General features: G+C 40.3%; 1 protein-coding gene and 2 long non-coding RNA genes across 3 annotated transcripts; 2 read left to right on the top strand and 1 right to left on the bottom strand.

The window, feature by feature from the left end:
- Positions 1-228: 228 nt before the first annotated feature.
- LOC121863050 lies at positions 229-19,767 on the bottom strand. Its single transcript, XR_006088313.1, has 3 exons — positions 19,666-19,767; positions 1,260-1,333; positions 229-392 (listed from the first exon to the last, which is right to left on the bottom strand). It is a non-coding gene; the product is annotated as an uncharacterized LOC121863050 (long non-coding RNA).
- Positions 6,545-11,871, top strand: LOC121863048 (facilitated trehalose transporter Tret1-like). Its single transcript, XM_042361519.1, has 4 exons — positions 6,545-6,655; positions 7,946-8,081; positions 8,381-8,580; positions 9,270-11,871. The coding sequence occupies exons 1-4, from the start codon at positions 6,620-6,622 to the stop codon at positions 10,311-10,313; spliced, it is 1,416 nt and encodes a 471-aa protein (XP_042217453.1). The 5' UTR covers positions 6,545-6,619; the 3' UTR covers positions 10,314-11,871.
- Positions 17,348-18,494, top strand: LOC121863049. The gene is made up of 2 exons (XR_006088312.1): positions 17,348-17,408; positions 17,609-18,494. It is a non-coding gene; the product is annotated as an uncharacterized LOC121863049 (long non-coding RNA).
- Positions 19,768-21,483: the final 1,716 nt, after the last annotated feature.

The raw sequence follows: 21,483 nt of genomic DNA, 5'->3' as shown, positions 1-21,483 counted from the left end.
GTATACCCGTGTTATACCTCCTATCTGGTATTAAGAAAATGTATCTGGTTTCCGATTTTCAACACATGATATCTCCGTTATGGGTAAAATGCGTCAAAAGTATCATAGGAGAAAATGTTCCTGTTTTTGTCTGGAATTATCATTACACATCAAATGAAACCCGACACCGAATTACGTCCTGTATTATAAATTAACTAAATGTGAATCGTACATCTCAGTCACCAACCTGTCGTGGCAGATAATGGCCGCCATAGGTGTTGTTGTTCTGTTTCTCTTCCTCACCATCCTCCTGTGCTCCTCCTCCTGTGTTCGTCCTCTTCCCCCTGTGCTTCTACTAATCCTTGTCCTCCTCTGCTATTTCTCTTCATCCCGTGTTCCTCTTCACGCTCCTCCTGTCGTGATCGTAACAATTTATCAGAGCGTATTGGACAATTCCGCCATTCCAAAGATCTACATTTCGACAATATGACTCAGGTATAACAATTAACAACATTATTAAGAAACTGCTAAATATTCTTATCTATACAATATCTTTTCCTGGATCTTGCAATTACTTTAAAATAACATAAAAGTACCCAACATTTTTTAAAACAAGAAATAATACTACTACTTTAGGTTAAGATATGACAGTCGTAAGCAAAAGAGGTCAAGTGATTCCCTCTTAACCAACATTCAACATTCCCACTTAAGTCGAGTCTTGGCAGGAGGAACACCTTTTTAATTTTTATCGTTTTAACATTTCTGGATACTTTTAGGTCAGATAATTTCTTTGTGGTTCCTTTTGAAAGTTTGTGAGGAGTTTTCCCATGAGTTTGTTTACAGTCGAGCCTCGGATATCATCAGCACATACCCAGAGCTCTCTAGTTAGGTTCACTTTTGTTTTTTTTACTTCTATTTACTTAACTGTATCGAATTTTTTCTTTGCTATTGAATTATAATAAACTTGCATATCTGTTATGTATTTTATCCATTTTTGCTGTAAGTATAGTTCAGTATATTTTCGTAGAGACAACTGTATGATTTTTATGTTTAATGAAAGTATTTATGATTTTAGTTTGTTTATTTTCTTTATTAACATAAAGAGTAAACATTAAAATCTCTAACACTCAAACAGACGCCTTTATAGACTACACCATTAGCCCATTAAAAAAAGAAGCTTCACTGGAGTAAGTAAATATCTCTTTTAATAACAATATTAACCAAAATATAATAGAAGTTACGCTAATAAAAAGTGAAAAGAAAAATATAAAAGTACTTACAATGTATAGTACTGATCACGGAGCAACAGTAACACACCTTCACTTCGAGACGTCACTCAAGCTACTACTAGTACCTATGGGAAAAATGGCCAACGTTATAAAATTACCACGAACAGGGTTGTTGAATTATCATATTTTTCTTTACAAACAAATAACCTGAGCTTATTTTAAATTAATCCAATGTAATGAACCGAGGGTATCTTTAATTAGGTTAGGATATAGTTGGTAAATTCATGTCACTTAAATTAAAATAAAGGGTCGCGGAAAGGGGACGTGATTGCTGCCCGTATCATCATTGGGTATGACTTTGCTTGGGAGATTGGTATCCCCGCATCCCCTGAGCAACGCTCTTGTGCATTATGCAGAAGACCCGACAGCCGCGCCCTTATCCACTACCTCCTAAGATGTCCCCACACACAACGCTTCCGTGACGCCTGCTGGACCACCACTCCACGACCCCCTGACGGAGACACGATGATCCCCCTCATACTGGCCAGATATTTTGAAAATAATATTGATTATGTGTTAAAGGAATATCCTTCCTTCCTTAGGCTTTAGTAAGCCCCTTTATAATATTTATACTGTATATACTTGTCACACTTGCCAGATGCTTCTGGTGTCATTGTACAGGGGCACCTAGTGACAGCACTAGGATCCCGCTTCCTCTATCATGGAATAAACAATTGAAATTGAAAATTGAATAAAGTGTGGATACAGGCAGGTAGTAGGCAGCTACCAAACAGGGAGGTACTACCGCCTGGGAAGATATTGGAAGCATAATGTGTTGTCTAATGGTAGACCCTGCTGCCATATGGCATCACGAAAATTGTGACCAAGTCCCAGGTTGCTGATCCGACTTTCTGCCTCATTTACACCCAATTGCAGGGTCTCAATTGTTTCTCTTACTATTGACAAGACAACATACATATATTGTTTCTTACTTTTTCATTTTTTTATTATTATTATTATTATTATTATTATTATTATTATTATTATTATTATTATTATTATTATTATTATTATTATTATTATTATTATTATTATTATTACAGTGTTGTTATTATCATTATTATCATTATTATTTTATTTTCAATTTTGTAATTTTTATTATAAATTGTATTTACTATGAATTATTATTATTATTATTATTATTATTATTATTAGTATTACATTTTCGCCCCTCAGACCCCGATGTGCGTCAGTGACCTGTGCCCGGGTGATTTAATTCCGTAAAAAAAAAAAAAGCCTTAGTATATCAGCTATCATGTCATCAGAGATAAAGTGCTGTGCCTTGTATACACAGTGTGCTTGGATCTATCCCTATAAGGTTATATTTTTTCACAGTCTAAGACGTAGTGTTGGAGTGTGTGGCCATGTTTCTGGCCACACACTTTATATTTAGTTTTGTTCGCCTCTGCCTGAGGGCATACTGCCAGGGGTACTTATATCCTAACCTTAGTCAAGCGGTTACAACATCTTGTAATCTAGTGATCTTGTTACTTGCTCCATACACATGTTTCACTTGATACATCTCATCATGGTAAACAATGGCTTGACTAGTGCCTGTTTACACTTGTCTACTGGCTTCAAATTCATCAGTAAGTTCTTTTCTGATAACAGTTTTTAAGGTTAAGTTTGACAGTTCTTGATTGTACCCAACATTGTCATTGTTGGACGCGAGTTTAGCTAAGGCATCAACTCTATCATGTTCACTAATGCCTATGTGAGAGGGGATCCACAGCAGCTTGGTCCTGATATCCCCGTCAATAAGACACATGTGCTTGTGTCTGGCTTACCAACACCTGATACACTGTCACACACTATGGGGGGCCTCTGGCTCTTCAAAAACACAATCCCTGGTTACTGCACAAAAGAGAGTTGTACAGACAATGACCTACTTGAAAAAAAACCAGATCACACAAACGAAAATTTGCTAAATTGAAAATTTTAAAATTCGAAGATATTAACACCTACTGCTGTGCCCTCTCTGTTTACAAATCTATCAATCACTTGCTTGACAATAATTATTTCCAGTTCCGGAATAATCCGAGATACAACTTAAGGCACCCAGAGCTACTAAGACCACCCCCCCATGCGCTCCTCTCAGTCCCAGACCTCCATAAAATATCACGGTGTGAAGGTGTGGAACAACTTACCCCCACCCATCCCAGCAAAGACTACGCTCCCTTCCTTTAAATCATCTCTTAAGAAATATATATTGTCTAAGTATTAATATTTCTTGTAACACCTACTATATTTACAGTACCTGTTTTTATTGTACCATCAAAACCGTTTTATCGGAAATTATCATGTAAATAGAAAAGAAATTACCATTGCAATAAATATATTTACCAACTAGACATAATCCTGACAGCTCTGTCCTCTTGTTCAACCTTATTACTGTACAACCCAGGTTGTACTGCTCCCCCATTATACTTATGTTTTTCAATTCCACTGTAATTTATGTATATACTTTTAATAAAAAAATGTAAATAAATAAATAAATAAATAAAATAAATAAATATTGAAGTGATAACCGTGGTAACATTATAAGATGTTCTTATTACCACCATGCTATTGTACTATTCCAGATGATACTAAATGTTACATAATACTTCCTTGAGATAAATGTATAGTATATATCAGGTGCCTACAAGAGAGCTCAGGTTCTCAACTGGCTCAGCCATGTTAATATTGTTATTATTATCCACTCTGTATCTGTGTTTTTCTGGCTAAATAAACTGTTTCAATTCAAATCAATTCAAAGAGCAAGTAATGAGGATAAAGAGTCAGTGATGACGTGACTGTCAGTGGCAGTGTCTTCAACAAGTTTCAGGACTGTGAGTATAGCAAATAGTTCAGTTTATAGAGTGGACGTCCAGTTACTAATTCTAGCACCTTTCTCCATTATATTACCGTTAGACTAAATCACAATGACAGCACTTCCAGCCCTCCCACAGACAGTGTTAAGAGAGCCGTCAGTCAGGGGTGGCCAACCTTTTGTGTGATGTGATCTACTTTTTCCACAGTTACCCTGACGCGATCTACCAGCCTAATATTCACCCATTGCCATAAAATATGCAGATTCGGAGAGAGAGAGAGAGAGAGAGAGAGAGAGAGTGCACAAATAATATTTTTCAATAGTTGTTATGATATATTGTTAACACGTACTTTACTAATGAGATGGTTAGCACTGCATGTTGTCTGCCAGCTTTGTGTAATTAGGACTGTAGGCGGTGACTGCTAGCCTCAAGCAAGCATCCAGGTGTTCATCTGACATTGTTGATCGGTATTTGGATTTGATGTGTTCCATGTGTGAAAATGTTGATTCACAAAGGAAGGTTGATCCAAAAAATGCAGTGAGGTACATGGCACATTTTCTGACGTTGGGATATTTTTCTTCACTGAGAAGGTTCCAGAAACTTCCTCCTGTTGCCCTGGATTTGATCTGGATATCATTTTTGAGCTTCAGAAGCTCATTTTCGACTTCAGATATGTCCATGTTAAATACTGATGCCATTCTAGATGCAATATCTTCAACATTTGTGATTTTACCAAATGGAAAACACATATATGTTGCAACAGGTTCTATTGTTGCTATATATTGAAACCGTCTGTCAAAATATGAGGCAAGGTTTTGTACGTGTTCAATATATCGAGCACTGCCAAACTGGTCACAGTCTTTTCCTTGGTTTTCTAGTTCAGACATCATATTTCTGAAGTTTCGTAGTTGATATTGATGCAGCTGCGAAGACACTAGTTTTAGTTTCTGTTTGAAAGCAGCCACAGGACTAATCATGTCAACTATAGTTTTATCTTTCCCTTGCAGATCTAAGTTTAGTTTTTTCAGCATAGCAGTCATGTCAACAAAAAAGCTAACTCTAACAGCCACACTTCGTTGTGATCAAAAGGCCAATCTTTTGAGGCCAAAAAAGAAGTTAGGAAACCTATCATCACTCCTGCACAGGGCAATGAATCCACTGATTCGGCCAGCCATTGTAGGTGCCCCATCAGTATTTTTAGATACAAGCTTACTTACTGGCTTAAGAAGGATGGATCATTAAGTTTAACTTTGCCATGCGATCGACTAGGGAAGATCTTGTGATCGACCAATCGATCGCGATCGGCAGGTTGCCCAACTGTAGATGGTCTGTGTGATGTTAGTCTCAGTTTACAGGTTATGTACTTCTTACTTTGGCAATGTGTTGGAGATAATGAGTCTGTGTGATCAGTAGGTCAGGTGGATAATTATAGTATCGCCATGGCAACTCAGCACCTAACTCCCTAAATCTAGTTGTAACCGCTCTAGTTGTCAGTGTTGCCAGGTCGAGCCCCGTGAGCTGGCAAGCCCTCAGAGGTGTTTAATTCTGTCCCACTATTGTGCACACGTTCACTGGTAATGTCCACATGTTCATAGATAATGTTCTCACGTTCACTGGTAATGTCCACATGTTCATAGGTAATGTTCTCACGTTCACTGGTAATGTCCACATGTTCATAGGTAATGTTCTCACGTTCACTAGTAATATCCACATGTTCATAGATAATGTTCTCACGTTCACTGGTAATATCCACATGTTCATAGATAATGTTCTCACGTTCACTGGTAATATCCACATGTTCATAGATAATGTTCTCACGTTCACTGGTAATATCCACATGTTCATAGATAATGTTCTCACGTTCACTGGTAATATCCACATGTTCATAGATAATGTTCTCACGTTCACTGGTAATATCCACATGTTCATAGATAATGTTCTCACGTTCACTGGTAATATCCACATGTTCATAGATAATGTTCTCACGTTCACTGGTAATATCCACATGTTCATAGATAATGTTCTCACGTTCACTGGTAATATCCACATGTTCATAGGTAATGTTCTCACGTTCACTGGTAATATCCACATGTTCATAGATAATGTTCTCACGTTCACTGGTAATATCCACATGTTCATAGGTAATGTTCTCACGTTCACTGGTAATATCCACATGTTCATAGGTAATGTCTTCACTAAATTTACCTAACCTAACCTCTAAACTTCCTCCTCCTCCTCCTCTTCCTCCTCCTCCTCCTCCTCCTCCTCCTCCTCCTCCTCATCATCATCATCATCATCCAGGGAGCGTCGTAGCAAAACAAACTACTACCTTACGTGGCATCCTTGATAACAGCGAGGATGATATTATCCCTCCCCCTCCCCCTTCCCTCTTACCTACTGCCGCCAATGCTGGGGGGCGGTGGGCTATAAAGTGACTGTGTAGTGGCATCCTTGTCTGATTCACCGAGGCACTACCACCGTCAGCAGTGCCTCTCCCGTCCCAGCCTTCTGTCCCAAAATTCTCGTAACAGAAGGACAATGTTCATTAATAGCTTAACACCGAGTATTAGGCAGGTAAGCTCTACTGCATCATAATGACTACAAGAAAGTGTAATTGTGTGGGAAAATGTGTAATAATAATATAACAACAACAACAACAACAACAACAACAACAACAACAACAACAACAACAACAACAACAATAATAATAATAATAATAATAATAATAATAATAATAATAATAATAATAATAATAATAATAATAATAATAATAATAATAATAATAATAGACTACTACTACTACTACAGGGTCGATTGAAAAGTATAGCTAATAGAGGAAGAAACACGGTCGCTAGTAGTGATGAGTGAGGAAGAAACACGGTCGCTAGTAGTGATGAGTGAGGAAGAAACACGGTCGCTAGTAGTGATGAGTGAGGAAGAAACACGGTCGCTAGTAGTGATGAGTGAGGGGGAAACACAGTCGCTAGTGGTGATGAGGAAGAAACACGGTCGCTAGTAGTGATGAGGAAGAAACACGGTCGCTAGTAGTGATGAGTGAGGGGGAAACACGGTCGCTAGTAGTGATGAGTGAGGGGGAAACACGGTCGCTAGTAGTGATGAGGAAAACACGGTCGCTAGTAGTGATGAGGAAGAAACACGGTCGCTAGTAGTGATGAGGAAGAAACACGGTCGCTAGTAGTGATGAGGAAGGGGGAGACACAGGTTCTCTTGATCACTCATAAGACAGACATATATTTCTGATTGTTTATTTCACCTGAAAGAAATAATCAAGTTGGAGATAATCAATCGAAATGGTTCTATAACAGGTGAACAAATAATCATAACACTTGGTTCTTGATTATATACCACCTTAAACTGTTATCAAATTATCTTGTTATACTGTGTTATGTTGTGAGTTATCATGATTAAGGACATTGTTATAGTGTCAAGCTGAAAAGAAAATCGGTGTTTATAATATACTAAGTGAGGTATTTTGTCATGTCTAAGTGAGGGTGTAGGTTAGGTTTCTATGGGCACTATCGTAGGACACCATAACAGGGCACCATAACAAAGCGTCATAATAGGGCACCATTACAGGGCACCATTAATTAGAGTGACACAAATTGTATAATGACTATACAGAAAAAAGACAACTAGTTAGTTAAGCCTCATTCCCAAGTATCTCATGTCCAACTAGGCCCCAATCCTAAAATTGGGGCCTATTTTGAAACCTGCAATATCTCAAAAGTCCTACTGGGCCCCAATCCTAAAACTGGATCCTATTTTGAAACTTGTAACTCAATTTCAGTTTCTAAGCCAGCAGTAGACATCTAGTACACTACAGAAGGTCTTTTGTTACGGCAGATGGTGGCGGCTGTGTGTGCTGGGGTACTCACGACTGCTGCCTATACATCGTGGGGATTCTCTGCTGTTGCTCTGCCTCAAATGAATCTTCCTGAATCACCTGTAAACTTTACCCCTGAGATGGCCGGCTGGTTCGGTGCGTAACTTTACTTTTTACGTTACTTTAATTTCTACGTTACTTTTTACTTTATACTTTACTTTCTACGTTACTTATTACGTTACTTTACTTTTATACGTTACTTTTGACGTTACTTTCTACTTTACTTTATATTTTACTTTTTGCTTTACCCAATAATTTTGATGACAAAGTGGGAGGGTTAGGCTAAGTTAATGTCAGCATAGATTAAGTAACACTGAACTTTGCTAGGTAACACGGAACACTCTTGCATAACGAGCTGTAACTCATCCCTGCTATGCCGCATGATCTCTCCACAGCCACGATACCGATGTTACTCAGTATACCAGGAACAGCACTCGGCTCGGTACTGTGTGAGCGAATAGGACCAAGACGACTACAACTGGTGGTAGTTCCTCTCCTGGCGGCGTCGATGCTGGGGATGGTCGCGGGGTCCTGGCAAGTGTTACAAGACGCAGGGGTAGTTGAGGAGTTTCTTCTGGTGACTCGAGTGATACAGGTAGTTATATATTACTTTGTATATCTTTATAATAAGTTAGTATATAAAGTAAACCTCCATATCCCGGATTAATATTTTCGTATGATCCGTTAGATGGAGGGTTTCATAGTGAACCCTCGATATAACGGACATTCAGCTCTATATAGTTCGTTAGATGGAGGGTTCACACGTATCGTACTGTATAGATAGACCACCCTTAACCCCCTGAGTACTGTAAGTTATCCCCTTGAGTACGATGAGTTAACCCCTTGAGTACGATGAGTTAACCCCTTGAGTACGATGAATTAACCCTTAAGTACGATGAGTTAACCCCTTGAGTACGATGAATTAACCCTTGAGTACGATGAGTTAACCCCCTGAGTACAATGAGTTAACCCTTGACTACGATGAATTAACCCTTGAGTACGATGAGTTAACCCCCTGAGTACAATGAGTTAACCCTTGACTACGATGAATTAACCCTTGAGTACGATGAATTAACCGCTAGACCGTGTACCTGATACTGTCTTCGTTTCTTACCTAACCTAACCTAACCTAACCTAACCTAACCTAACCTAACCTACCCTAACCTAACCTAACCTTCTAGTTATTGATCGTAATGTAGGAACAAGTCTATAAGATTACAGTCAATGCCTTGTGTAATAAACTAACACGCAACACAAGAGTTCTTTAAATTCTTTCTCTTGCAGGGGACGTTGGCAGCTCTGTTCACGACACCAGCAATTGTTTACACGTACGAAGTATGTGATAGCCATCGTCGAGGAGCACTGACTAGCTGTGTGGATATGTGGGTAACGCTGGGATTCCTGTTATGTTATCTTCTAGGGTGTTATCTTCCCTGGCAGACAATGGCTTGGGTTCTGCCAGTCTCTACTTCCTTACCTGCCTACTGTGGACTCCTGCTGGTGCCGGAGTCTCCTCTGTGGTTAGCCAGGAGAGGGAGGAACAAAGAAGCACTGGAGAATATGATGTTGCTACGTAATTCTTCCGATGAAATATTAGAGGAACTACAAGTTGTAAGGAACTCGACATCAAAAGGCATGACAATTTGGAAATCACTTCAGGTGGCGAAAGATAAACCAAACTTATTAGCGATTCTTTTCTCGTCTCTGGTACTGATGTTGAAGGAGATGTGTGGGTTCATTGTCTTCTCCATCTATATTGTTTACATATTTCAACAAGCTGGGGTCGGGATAAGTCTTTGTTGGAGTTCAGTGTTTGTGGGGTTGACTCGTCTGGTGTGTAATTTGACTGCTTCACTCATATTACATAAAGCCCCTCGTAGGCTACTCTTGATGGCTGGCTGTAGTCTAATTTTTATCTCTGTGACAGCGATTGGGATATTTTTCTACCTGCAGTCGGGAGGTTACAACGTCTCGAGGTTGTCGTGGCTGCCAATGACGAGTTTATTGGTGTTCATGGTCGGTTACGCTGGCGGGGTCGGGCCGACCTCATGGATAGTGGCCATGGAGGTCTTGCCGGGTCCTGTCCGCTCCCTTGGCTATGGTATCTCCTCCATCGTCTACTACATCACTTCCTTCGCTATCTCTAAGTCATTCGAAAGTGTAAAGGAGCTGATTGGTCTGCATGGAGTATTCTGGTGTTATAGCATTGGCAGCGTACTATACTGTCTGGCCGTGGTGTTGTTCGTTCCGGAGACTCTAGGAATGTCACCTCGGGTGGTGGAGGAATTCTGGCACCGTCGAGCGCACAAGAAAAAATATCACTCATAAATTTACCTCATATTCACTCTTCTTAGTGTTAAAAACTCATCAATGTTTCACCACTCGCTGCTCATAATGCCTTGATATAATTCACCACCAATCTATTAAATAAGGACTGTTATCTTATCAGTGAGGACATAGGGCGACTGTTAACGTGATAGTGGTCACTGTAAACTAACCGGGCGATAGGAGCAGTGAAAATACAGTACAAAGCCTTCCGTACACAACGAGGTGGCGTGGCGCGAGTGTATGGGTGTGTGGGTGTGAGGGTGCGTGGGTGTGAAAGGTGTGAGGGTGAGTGGGTGTGAAAGGTGTGAGGGTGCGTGGGTGGGAGTTGTAGGTTACAATCTGGGTCAAGTGTAGACAACGATATGAGTGAGGTGAAAACAACAGTATTGGTGAATTGGCCATTTCGTTTCATTTCGTTTCATTTCATTTGTTTAGGTACAGTAGTGTGGCTGCAGGTACAGTCATTTACTAACTCGGGAACGACAGTACAAATATAAATATAAATACAACTGTAAGTACATATGCAAATACAAGCACGAGAGATATAAGTACAGGAACAAAATTATTTATTCAGAAGGAGCCATACAAATACAGGTATAGTTAATGTAACAGCGGACCTCTCCCGTTGGGCGAAATGAAAGTCGATGTACAGTACGCATTGCAAAACGGCTAACTTTATTCTCGTGTTAATGATGTATACTCCTACGAAAAGTACAAAGAAAAACACAAATAGTCCCCATATGTGTCCACACTGTTTCTTAGGTGCTGGGAGATGACTTAACAAGGCAACACGCGGCTGTAGAAGAGTGACGTAATACTGATATGTGTATTAAGACAGCGCCTCACTTAAAACCACAAGGTGTACTCATGTATGATCGCTTATAACCCAATATAGCATGGCGACATTCCCTCTCCCCCCGAGAAAGTGGGAATCGAATCAGAAGTTTCACTATTCAACACATGACCCCAGTTTATATTGGCTCTAGATGTAGTAATTCGACTACATGAGGAGCTGGCAGAGGTAGCGTAGCCAAATGTTGCGGCCTATTTTTTGCAACTAATCCCATGGTAAACTAACGTATAGCTCCTGTTTGCTACACAAGGCCCGTGGCGCACCGCTCCTCCCTCTCTGGTACCTTAACGCGACACGAGACGACGTACAGTACAGTGAGCGGGCGTGAGTGGGCCTTACTGGCAGCCTATACGGCACTAACAGTTACTCATTAATCCAGAAGAAGTACAAGTTCGGGTACAGACACAGCTACAGGTACAGAGATCTTTAAATTCAAAAGCAAATCTACAGGTTACAGGCATAAAAAAATAAGTCCAATTATGTATTTTAAAACCTACCATACAGGTACAGATACATGTTTCGATACAGCAGTTTCATAGTGATACTGTATTCATTATCCTGGGCAATATATACTGTATATTTCATAAGACTTCCTAATGTTGCCATATTATATACTCGTATCAAGATCTGTTTTTGTTATCTGATTTAAATGAGATATGAATTTCTTGTATTGAAGATTATTTGTAAATAAAGTTTTCTATAAATCATTGTGAGTTGTATGACCTCACAGCAGAAGAGTCATTAATTAAGATAAGTTTATGATCTAAGCTGAATCAACAAAGTCGGGTCCACCTTAAGATGAGACAACCCCAGCTTATTTCACCTGAAGATTATCCATCCTAACCTAACCTATTCTAAACTAACCTAACCTAACCTAATCTAACCTAACCTAACCTATTCTAACCTAGGACTAACAGTGAAAAATTTATTAGATGAATGAATAACAGAGGAGAAATAGGTATGACGTGTGGTGTGAGGGAGTGGTGTGAGGGAGTGGTGTGATGAGGCCAGAAGTGGTGTGGGGGGGTCAGGTGTGGTGTGATGAGGCCAGAAGTGGTGTGAGGGGGTCAGGTGTGGTGTGAGGGAGTGGCGTGAGGGGGCCAGGAGTGGTGTGAGGGGGCCAGGTGTGGTATGAGGGGCCAGGAGTGGTGTGATGAGGCCAGAAGTGGTGTGAGGGGGCCAGGTGTGGTATGAGGGGGCCATGAGACACTATTATTGTAGTGGACTCTCTCCCCTACAACTGCTGATTGATCACTTGCCGATCTGTCTAACTGATCCGGTAGATTCGTATAAATACCCCCAGCCTCGCCGTGAAGGTCATTCTACTCAACGCTCTCAAACAATCAAGACCTCCTCTCATCAAGCTATATATATATAGAAAACGCCATTGTGAGTTTCCCATCTCACCTCCAACCTAGAGCGAGATCTCCTACATGTACGTATGTATATGAGCCTAACAAAGAGAAAATAATCAAACACAAAGAAAAATTTGACAACTGGCTACATACACCATACTACATTGTAACTGATCATTTTCTCACGTTTACGTGTTAGAAAAATAATGTTTATTGCTTTTAATGTTTTCTATTAATTTATTATAAATGAAAATGAAAATATTTTAGGTATAACTCCTCAGTTTACATCATCTCGTTTCATCGATTGAGTCGGTTGGTGCATTGTGGAAGAAGGCGTCAGGGCTTGTGTGTTCCTGTGTTAGTTTCATTAATATATTTAATTATAATAGTGTAATATTATTTAGGATTTATCAATTCATAGTTTGATTAATTTCTTCGGTCAATAGAAATTACCAATAGATAGTAATTAAAGTTTTAGGCTCAACTTTATAAAAACAATTTATTTCTTAAATATCATCATCATCATCATCACACTTGCACTAAATCACTACCTGCTGAAATACCCGAATCACCTACTCAATCACTATCTGTTTGTTGTATCACCACCTAAACCATCTGCTGAAAAACCATCTGATCCTAATATTAGAATAGTCTAAACAATGTACTGACTGTATCTCGACTCCAAGCTCGCGTCCATCAAAGATACTATTGAATACAATCCGAGTCTGTCCAAAAGAAACCTTAAAACTGTAATCATGAAAGAACATTGTTTGCCATGATGAGATGTATCAAGTAAAACATGTATATGGAGCAAGTAACAAGATCACTAGATTACAAGATGTTGTAACCGCTAGACCAAGGTTAGGATATAAGTACCTCTGGCAGTATGTCCCTCAGGCAGATGTGAACAAAACTAAATATAAAGTGTGTGGCCAGACACAATGTATTTGAAATACTCTGAATCATTCAATGCACTCCCTTTGTGACCTCTACTCAGTAATCCTTTATCACTACTGCTCACAGGATGGGTATGGGGTGCACAATAAACTAGTTGCTTTCTATGGCATAATAATAATAATAATAATAATAATAATAATAATAATAATAATAATAATAATAATAATAATAATAATAATAATTATAATAATAATTTGATCACCAGCACGTTTACAGGGGAAGGGAGTCAATATGACCATGGTAATAGGCCACACTTGACCAAACACTGTAGCAGTGAGAGTGGCCCAGAGGAGGAAGATCAATGTGGCCATGACGATGTGGTAAGCATTTGTGTGGCCAGGGTGTGAGGCAGGGAGACAGGCAGGCAGTCATACACACACACCACCACACCACACCACACCACACCACACTACACTACACCACGTCTACACCACACTACACGACGTCTACACTGATTTATCTATGGAGGTAAGATACACAGTGTTTTGTTGTGTTTCCCTGGTTGTATTATATTAATTCTTTGTGTTGAAGGTAAAAAGAAAATATACAGTGCGTCTTTGGACCTGGAAATCAATACCATGTTCATTCTCATCACCTAAGCTTGACCCATCAACAAGATCTACAAAAAATCCAGAAGTTGGGGAGGCATCCATATCCCAGTCACATTCTGGTAACAAGTGTGATGTTATCTTCTACAGGCTGACGTCAATCTCAGAGCAAGACCCGCCAAACACATCAGAATTTGAGAACACTGGCACGTCCCGAGGAATGGCGACCAGTTAGACCATCTAGTTACCTTGCTGACTTCACTTGTGACCAGGGTTATCAATCTCCAAATCTTTTACATCCCAATAACATCAATTCAGAAACACTCACTCTGCCTTCCACACCCTACCACATCCTCACACCTGCTGGTACCTGATAGAGTAAAGGAGAAACCTCTAAGCACACAAGCACACCCAAATAACATATTGAAGAGGTTAAATTACCACAGTTTACCGTCTACAGAACAACAGGTGAGGACTGAGGCGGAGCTCGTCCTTCACTGAGCTGGGCCAAGGCTGGAGGGGAGGTGAGGTGAGAGCAGCACGGTTCAACATCTACTCAGAGGTCAACCTTGAAGAAGTCAGCCTCGGTGATGAAGTCAAATTAGGTGACCTTTATAGTCTGCGATACTGTCCTGTTTTTATGACTCATCTCCAAAAGTGACTCACCCTCAGGAGTGACTCACCCTCAGGAGTGGCACACCCTCAGGACTGAGTCGCCGCCAAAGGAATCATCCTCCATAGATGACTCACCACTGTAAATGCATTGTCTAATGGTAGACCCTGCTGCCATATGGCATCACGAAAATAGTGACCAAGTCCCAGGTTGCTGATCCGACTTTCTGCCTCATTTACACACAACTGCAGGGTCTCAATTGTTTCTCTTACAACACAACATACATATATTGTTCCTCACTCTTGATATTTTTATTATTTTTTTTGAATTTATTTATTGCTCTATATTATTATTATTATTATTATGATTTATATTTATTATACATTATTATTATTATTATTTTCTTTTATTATAATTGTTATTTATTTTGAAATAGTGTTAGTAATTTTATTACTACATTATTATCATTATCATCATCATCATCATCATCATCATCATAATCATTATTATTATTATTTTATTATATTTTCGCCCCCCCCCCAGGCCTTGATGTGGGTCATTAAAAATGACTTGTGCCTGGGTGGACTAATGACCGCAAAAAAAAAGACTCACCACTAATAATGCACCACTGTAGAGACTCACCACTAATAATGCACCACTGTAGAGACTCACCACTAATAATGCACCACTGTAGAGACTCACCACTAATAATGCACCACTGTAGAGACTCACCACTAATAATGCACCACTGTAGAGACTCACCACCAGCACTTATCATCACTATCATCACTAACACTACTGTCACCACTATCATCACCAATAGTGTCATCACCATCACTACGAAAGAGTGTTGTGTTATAATTAGTGTTAGTTTATCTGTGTATAGTGTCACCTGTGTATAGTGTCACCTGCGTAAAGTGTAACCTGTGTGTAGTGTCAACTATGTTTAGTGTCACCTGCGTAAAGTGTAACCTGTGTATAGTGTCAACTATGTTTAGTGTCACCTGTCTATAGTGTCACCTGTGTAAAGTGTAACCTGTGTGTAGTGTCAACTATGTTTAGTGTCACCTGCGTAAAGTGTAACCTGTGTGTAGTGTCACCTATGTTTAGTGTCACCTGTCTATAGTGTCACCTGTGTGTAGTGTCAACTATGTTTAGTGTCACCTGTCTATAGTGTCACCTGTGTAAAGTGTAACCTGTGTGTAGTGTCAACTATGTTTAGTGTCACCTGCGTAAAGTGTAACCTGTGTGTAGTGTCAACTATGTTTAGTGTCACCTGTGTAAAGTGTAACCTGTGTGTAGTGTCAACTATGTTTAGTGTCACCTGTCTATAGTGTCACCTGTGTAAAGTGTAACCTGTGTGTAGTGTCACCTAGGTTTAGTTTCACCTGTCTATAGTGTCACCTGTGTATAGTGTCACCTGTGTAAAGTGTAACCTGTGTATAGTGTCAACTATGTTTAGTGTCACCTGTCTGTGCAGGCCAAATTCCAGAGAGTGTAACTCCAAGAAAAATACCCATAATTAGTGTCACCAGCAGGTCACCTGTGCAGGCTGCACCCATGTATAGTCACTTATGTCACCTATGTATAGTGTCTCCTATGTATAGTCACCTATGGATAGTGTCACCTATGTATAGTCACTTATGTGTTGTATCTCCTATGTAGTCACCTATGTATAGTGTCTCCTATGTATAGTCACCTATGGATAGTGTCACCTATGTATAGTCACTTATGTATAGTCTCGTATGTATAGTCACCTATGTATAATCACCTATGTATAATCACCTATGTATAATCACCTATGTATAGTGTCTCCAATGTATAGTCACCTATGTGTTGTGTCCCTGTGTATAGTCACTTATGTGTTGTGTCACCTATGTATAGTCGCCTATGTGTTGTGTCACCTGTGTATAGTGTCACGGGGTTAATTAGGATCTGATTACCTGTGAGTTAGATTGTAAAATAAACCCCAAACTTATTGTTGTTCTGTAATTTACCTGTACCTACTTTTACTTCAATAAACCTGAATACTTTCTAAGACAGACACGCAATCACGACTCAACTAGAAGGATTTTCCTGTAATTTGTAGTTTGTAATGGTTACTAGACCTTGCAAGATGACCGCGATATTACAGCCTTCGTGAATTTCCCCAGTTTGGAGGAAACTTTCTCTGTAACACCAACACTTCTTGATATATCCAACTTTGTACTATTTTGTAGCCACTGTAATCTTGTAGAAGCATTGTAACCCCCTGTACCCGTGCATAACTGTACCTTTATACTGTACCACTGTATCGCTTTCTAATTTGCGTGTTTCACTGTAACAAGTATTGTGTGACCGGAAGCAGTGGACGCCAGTTACTGAAATAAAACTTGCCTCCCACAGTACTGGTAGACTCCCACAGAACTGGTAGACCCCACAGTACTGGTAGGTCCCGGTACACTCTCATCAACCGGGATCTAAGTTTTTCCGTCCTTTATATTAACTCAAGTGACAGGATAATTAGATTCATTAACACATCAACGTTATTTTTAAATTCTGTAGCACTTTTAATCACGTCCTTGTTCTTAACTTTCATCTCCCTTCTCCCTCCTTCTCTCCCCCCCTTCCCCTTCTCACCTCACCCCTCTTCCCTCCTCCCACCCCCACCATGGTCCCTTCAGTTATCAGGTGTCGTCAGAAAACATGCTGGTCGCTATATAATCAGTGATGACTTGGAAAGGCTGCACAGTATCCCTTAACTCGCTGCTGATAACACGGAAACCAAAGGTGGGATGGTAACTACAGACACTCATACAAACACTCACAGACATAATCACACACGTATTGTATATTATAGTTGAAAGTTACATAAAATTCCCTACGTGTATATTTATATTTTGGAAGTATTGTCTATAGATGAAAGTAAATTTTTCCTCTATGCGATTGTCTGAATGTTTCTCCACTAATACGAAAGATATTTTGCACAGACGAAGATGCGAGTGACAGTGTGTTTGATGATGGTAGTGATGGCGGCTGCTTATCCCGATCATTCACGAGGTAACGGAGGACACCACCAGCAGAATTTCTTGACCTCCGCTTTGTCAGGTGCAGCTCAAGGTGTCCTGGGGGGGATACTCTATGGCAGTGACCCTTACCACAACCACGGCTACCGCGATCACCACCACGGCTACAACAACCACCACCACGGCTACAACAACCACCACCACGGCTACAACAACCACCACCACGGCTACAACAACCACCACCACCATGGCTACAATAACCACTACCATCATCCCTACCACCACAACCACTATCCAAGTTATGGTTACTTTGGATAAATTTGTCATTTTCACACGTATTATGCAGACGTGTAAACAAAGAGGGCTAAGGATTCTGTTAGCTTCCCTTGAGTTGATTGATATAGCAAAGTTTTCTATTATTCAATATTTATTCACGTCATTGTATCAAATATTCACTTAAGTTTATTTATGTTTTGCAATATTCATCAATTCTCAAGGTTTAGATAATATATACACGTGAGATAAACACCTGATCTTTGACTCACCTGAACTATAAGTTTTCATTTTATTTTTTGGTTAATTTTCTTATGGGTGTCTTTTAATATATCTCACCCGAAACAATGTGCTCACTCTGTTCCTATAAATGTACTTTATGATTACTAATTGCACTACTTTACTGTAATTATCTGAACTAATGGACAGTCTGTGGGTTAAAACCGTACCACTGTATCACCCTATAACCTGTACATCATATCAAACTATGTACTTGTATTGACATTTCTGATACAGTTACCACCTGGAAATTACTGTAAACATATAGTGATCTTTCTTAATAAACCTTGTGTTCGTATTAATGTTTCCAGTATAGGTATAAACCAGTTGAGATTATAAAACTCTTTAAACTAGTTAAGACCATGAACCAATAAACCACAGTTAGAATCACAGAGCTATAAACCAGCTAAGACCACAAACTAATAAACCACAGCTAGAATCACAGAGCTATACACTTCACCTTCTCGTTTACTTGTTGAAGAAAACATCAAAACAGTCAAAGAAGAAAAAGGTGAATCAGGGACATTTCTTTGTGATGTCAGACACCGCCACCACCAGGGAACATAACAGCGAGTTTGCCAAGATATAATGCAGAACGAACAAAATGAAATACTTTGTCACACACAGGGTTTGTCAAGGACTTTAAAATAGCCCTTGACAAGATTATCAAGAACAATGGAGGGATTATACACGGGGCGCTGGCCACCTTTCCTCGACCTGGCCATCTTTATTGGATGGCCATTCGGTAAATAAGGTTAGATGACTTGAGGGAGCCAGCTATTAACTATAATACCTCAGTCACCCAATAAAAAAAGTTTGTTTTCTTTTATAACCATCTAATAGTCTAGTTTATGGATGGCTTAAATATTATTTCAACATATAACTATTAATTTAATTATCAATACTCTATGTACAGGGAATCGAAGTTAAAAATGATGGTTTTAATTAAATAATTGAACTTGACGGCACATAAAAAGAACCAATTTTTATTATTTCAACTATAAATACATAAAAATAATTCTAATATCTTGAGAAAAAATATGAATGAATCTAAAAATTATTCAGAACGTCTCAATACACAGAGGGAGTATCAAGAAGACTCAAGTCCGGTACAAAACGTAAAAATTCTCAAGACTCGGTTCTCGGACGTGATCGTTGAGTGATCAAGTATTATCGTTGGTGTGATTTTTATAAACTACTTTTTTTTCCAATTCCACCACAGATTTTCATTTATTATATTAAAAACAACTTATTAATGAAAATCCCGTCAATATATTCCAAGAAGTAAAGTACCATCGCCCCCCTTGTAGATTTCTTCCAGGTTACAAATATTAACACAGTAGCCACTAAAACCAATACACCTTAGTTCATAGCAACGATCAAACACTCTTTATCTACATCATCGTGAGACAATATTTACTACAGGTGAGGAGGACGCACACTCCCTCTCTAATTAAGGTAATACTTACAGGTAATGAATTCAGGGCCGAGAACGCTGACTGAATGTTCCCTACTCAGGTACACCGACAACCAATGTATCTTGGGAAAGTGAGTCCTTCCTTTGCGTATCGTCAGGAGGGTCACCGCGTATCGTCAGGAGGGCCATAGTTTTAACACACCAACCAACACTGGGGCTCCACACCTGAAAAAAGGGGACAATATGGTAATTAAGAACCAACTAGGAAAGGTAAAAAAAAGCAATTGAATCGCCTGAAGATAAGCCAATAGTTTATTTCACCTTAATATAAACCACTTGCTGTTGAAGATGGCAACTTTTCTGCTTCTGCATTGCCTCTGGTACACACACACACACACACACACACACACACACACACACACACACACACACACACACACACACTAAATGATCCACTACTCTTGTATCATCTTGTATATATTGTTCACTTCACTTCATTTTACTCAATTCAAGTTTAATTCGTTTAGCTAACATGTAATCTATAAGATGTCTTAATTAGTTATGAATTTTCTAGTCTTCATGTTAATTAGTTTTATACCTGTGTTTGTTGTGTTAGGTTAGGGTAGATTAAGTAGGATCCGAGAGGTCAGAAAATTCCTATAATTTATCTTTTATGCTGTACTGTATTCAGGGTTTTTTTTTGAATAGTAAAAAGTAATTACTATTGACCTTAGTATATCTCCTAATATCAAGTGCACATGGCCTCAAAATGCCCATCATATTGGACAGATTAAAACAAGACCGCTGGGTGTGCTGGCCTTACATGTTACCCCACCTACAACTTCTTTTTATCCCTCTTTTTTATACTCCTGGATCCGCCCCTGATAGGTGAGGTCAGAAGGCGAGTATGTGCCAGGGGGTGGGGGCGGTGTCAGTGGGGGGCGGCCGTCAGTCGGGGGGAAGGGGTGGGGCGGGCCGTGTTAGTGGGGGGGCGGGCCATGTCAGTAGGGAGGGGGGGACGGACAGGTCTTGGGAGAAGGTGAGGGGGAGGCGGACCAGGGCGAGAAAGAAAGGTGGAGAGCCAGGTCAGGGGGGGGTGTGGGCGGGTCAGGTCAGGGGGGAGGGGGGCGGGCCGTTCGATAGCCCGGGCCAGTAGCGCGTAGGCCGACCCACCTTACAAGATGGCGGCCTCGGGGTTCTCAAAATGGCACTTACCAAAACAAAACAAAATAAAGTGACTTTTTTTTCTTCTAAAAGTCTCAATTTTGGTTAATATTGTTTCGTACGTCACACAGGGATGAGAGCACGGTTGAGGGGCGTTGAGAGGCGGTTAGGGGAGAGGTGAGGGGAGAGGTGAGGGAGGGGAAAAATGGTGTGTGAGGGCGGGCGGTGAGTGGCGGTATTGATGACGTGTCAGAGAGGGGCGGCACGCGCACACTAATTTGTTGCCAGACCCAAGATGCTGCCGCCCACCCGCCCTGCCGCCCACCCGCCCGCCCCCAGGCCAACCAACCCGACATTCTCTCCCTCCTCCTCCTCCCCCTTTTACCTCCTCCTGTACCCCCATCCCCCAACATCCGCTATCCCCCCCACTCCTCTCTCCTCCTCCTCCTCCTCCAACACCACACTCCTCATCCTCCTCCTCCCCCAACACCACACTCCTCCTCCTCCTCCAACACTAAACACTCCCAATAACACATGTAGCTGATGGTGATGGTGGTGAGGGAGGTTGTGGTGGAGGAGGAGGTGGAGGTGATGAGGGAGGGTGTATTAGTAAGGGTGAGATTAGTGACGAGGAAAGTCAGTGGGAAACCCCTCAACACACACACACACACACACCGCCTTGTTGTACGTCATATTACACGTAGCA

This window comes from Homarus americanus, unplaced genomic scaffold (assembly GCF_018991925.1).
Source record: "Homarus americanus isolate GMGI-L3 unplaced genomic scaffold, GMGI_Hamer_2.0 scaffold54679, whole genome shotgun sequence".
Classification (NCBI taxonomy): domain Eukaryota; kingdom Metazoa; phylum Arthropoda; class Malacostraca; order Decapoda; family Nephropidae; genus Homarus; species Homarus americanus.
The sequence above is the reverse complement of the archived record's forward strand: the minus strand, read 5'-3'. Positions and strand labels throughout refer to the sequence as shown.

Excerpts from the sequence above, each read along its gene's own strand:
- LOC121863048 (XM_042361519.1), top strand. The coding sequence starts at position 6,620 with ATGTTCATTAATAGCTTAACACCGAGTATTAGGCAG. Across the intron at positions 8,082-8,380 it reads TGAGATGGCCGGCTGGTTCG|CCACGATACCGATGTTACTC; the intron begins GTGCGTAACTTT and ends ATCTCTCCACAG. Across the intron at positions 8,581-9,269 it reads TGGTGACTCGAGTGATACAG|GGGACGTTGGCAGCTCTGTT; the intron begins GTAGTTATATAT and ends TTTCTCTTGCAG.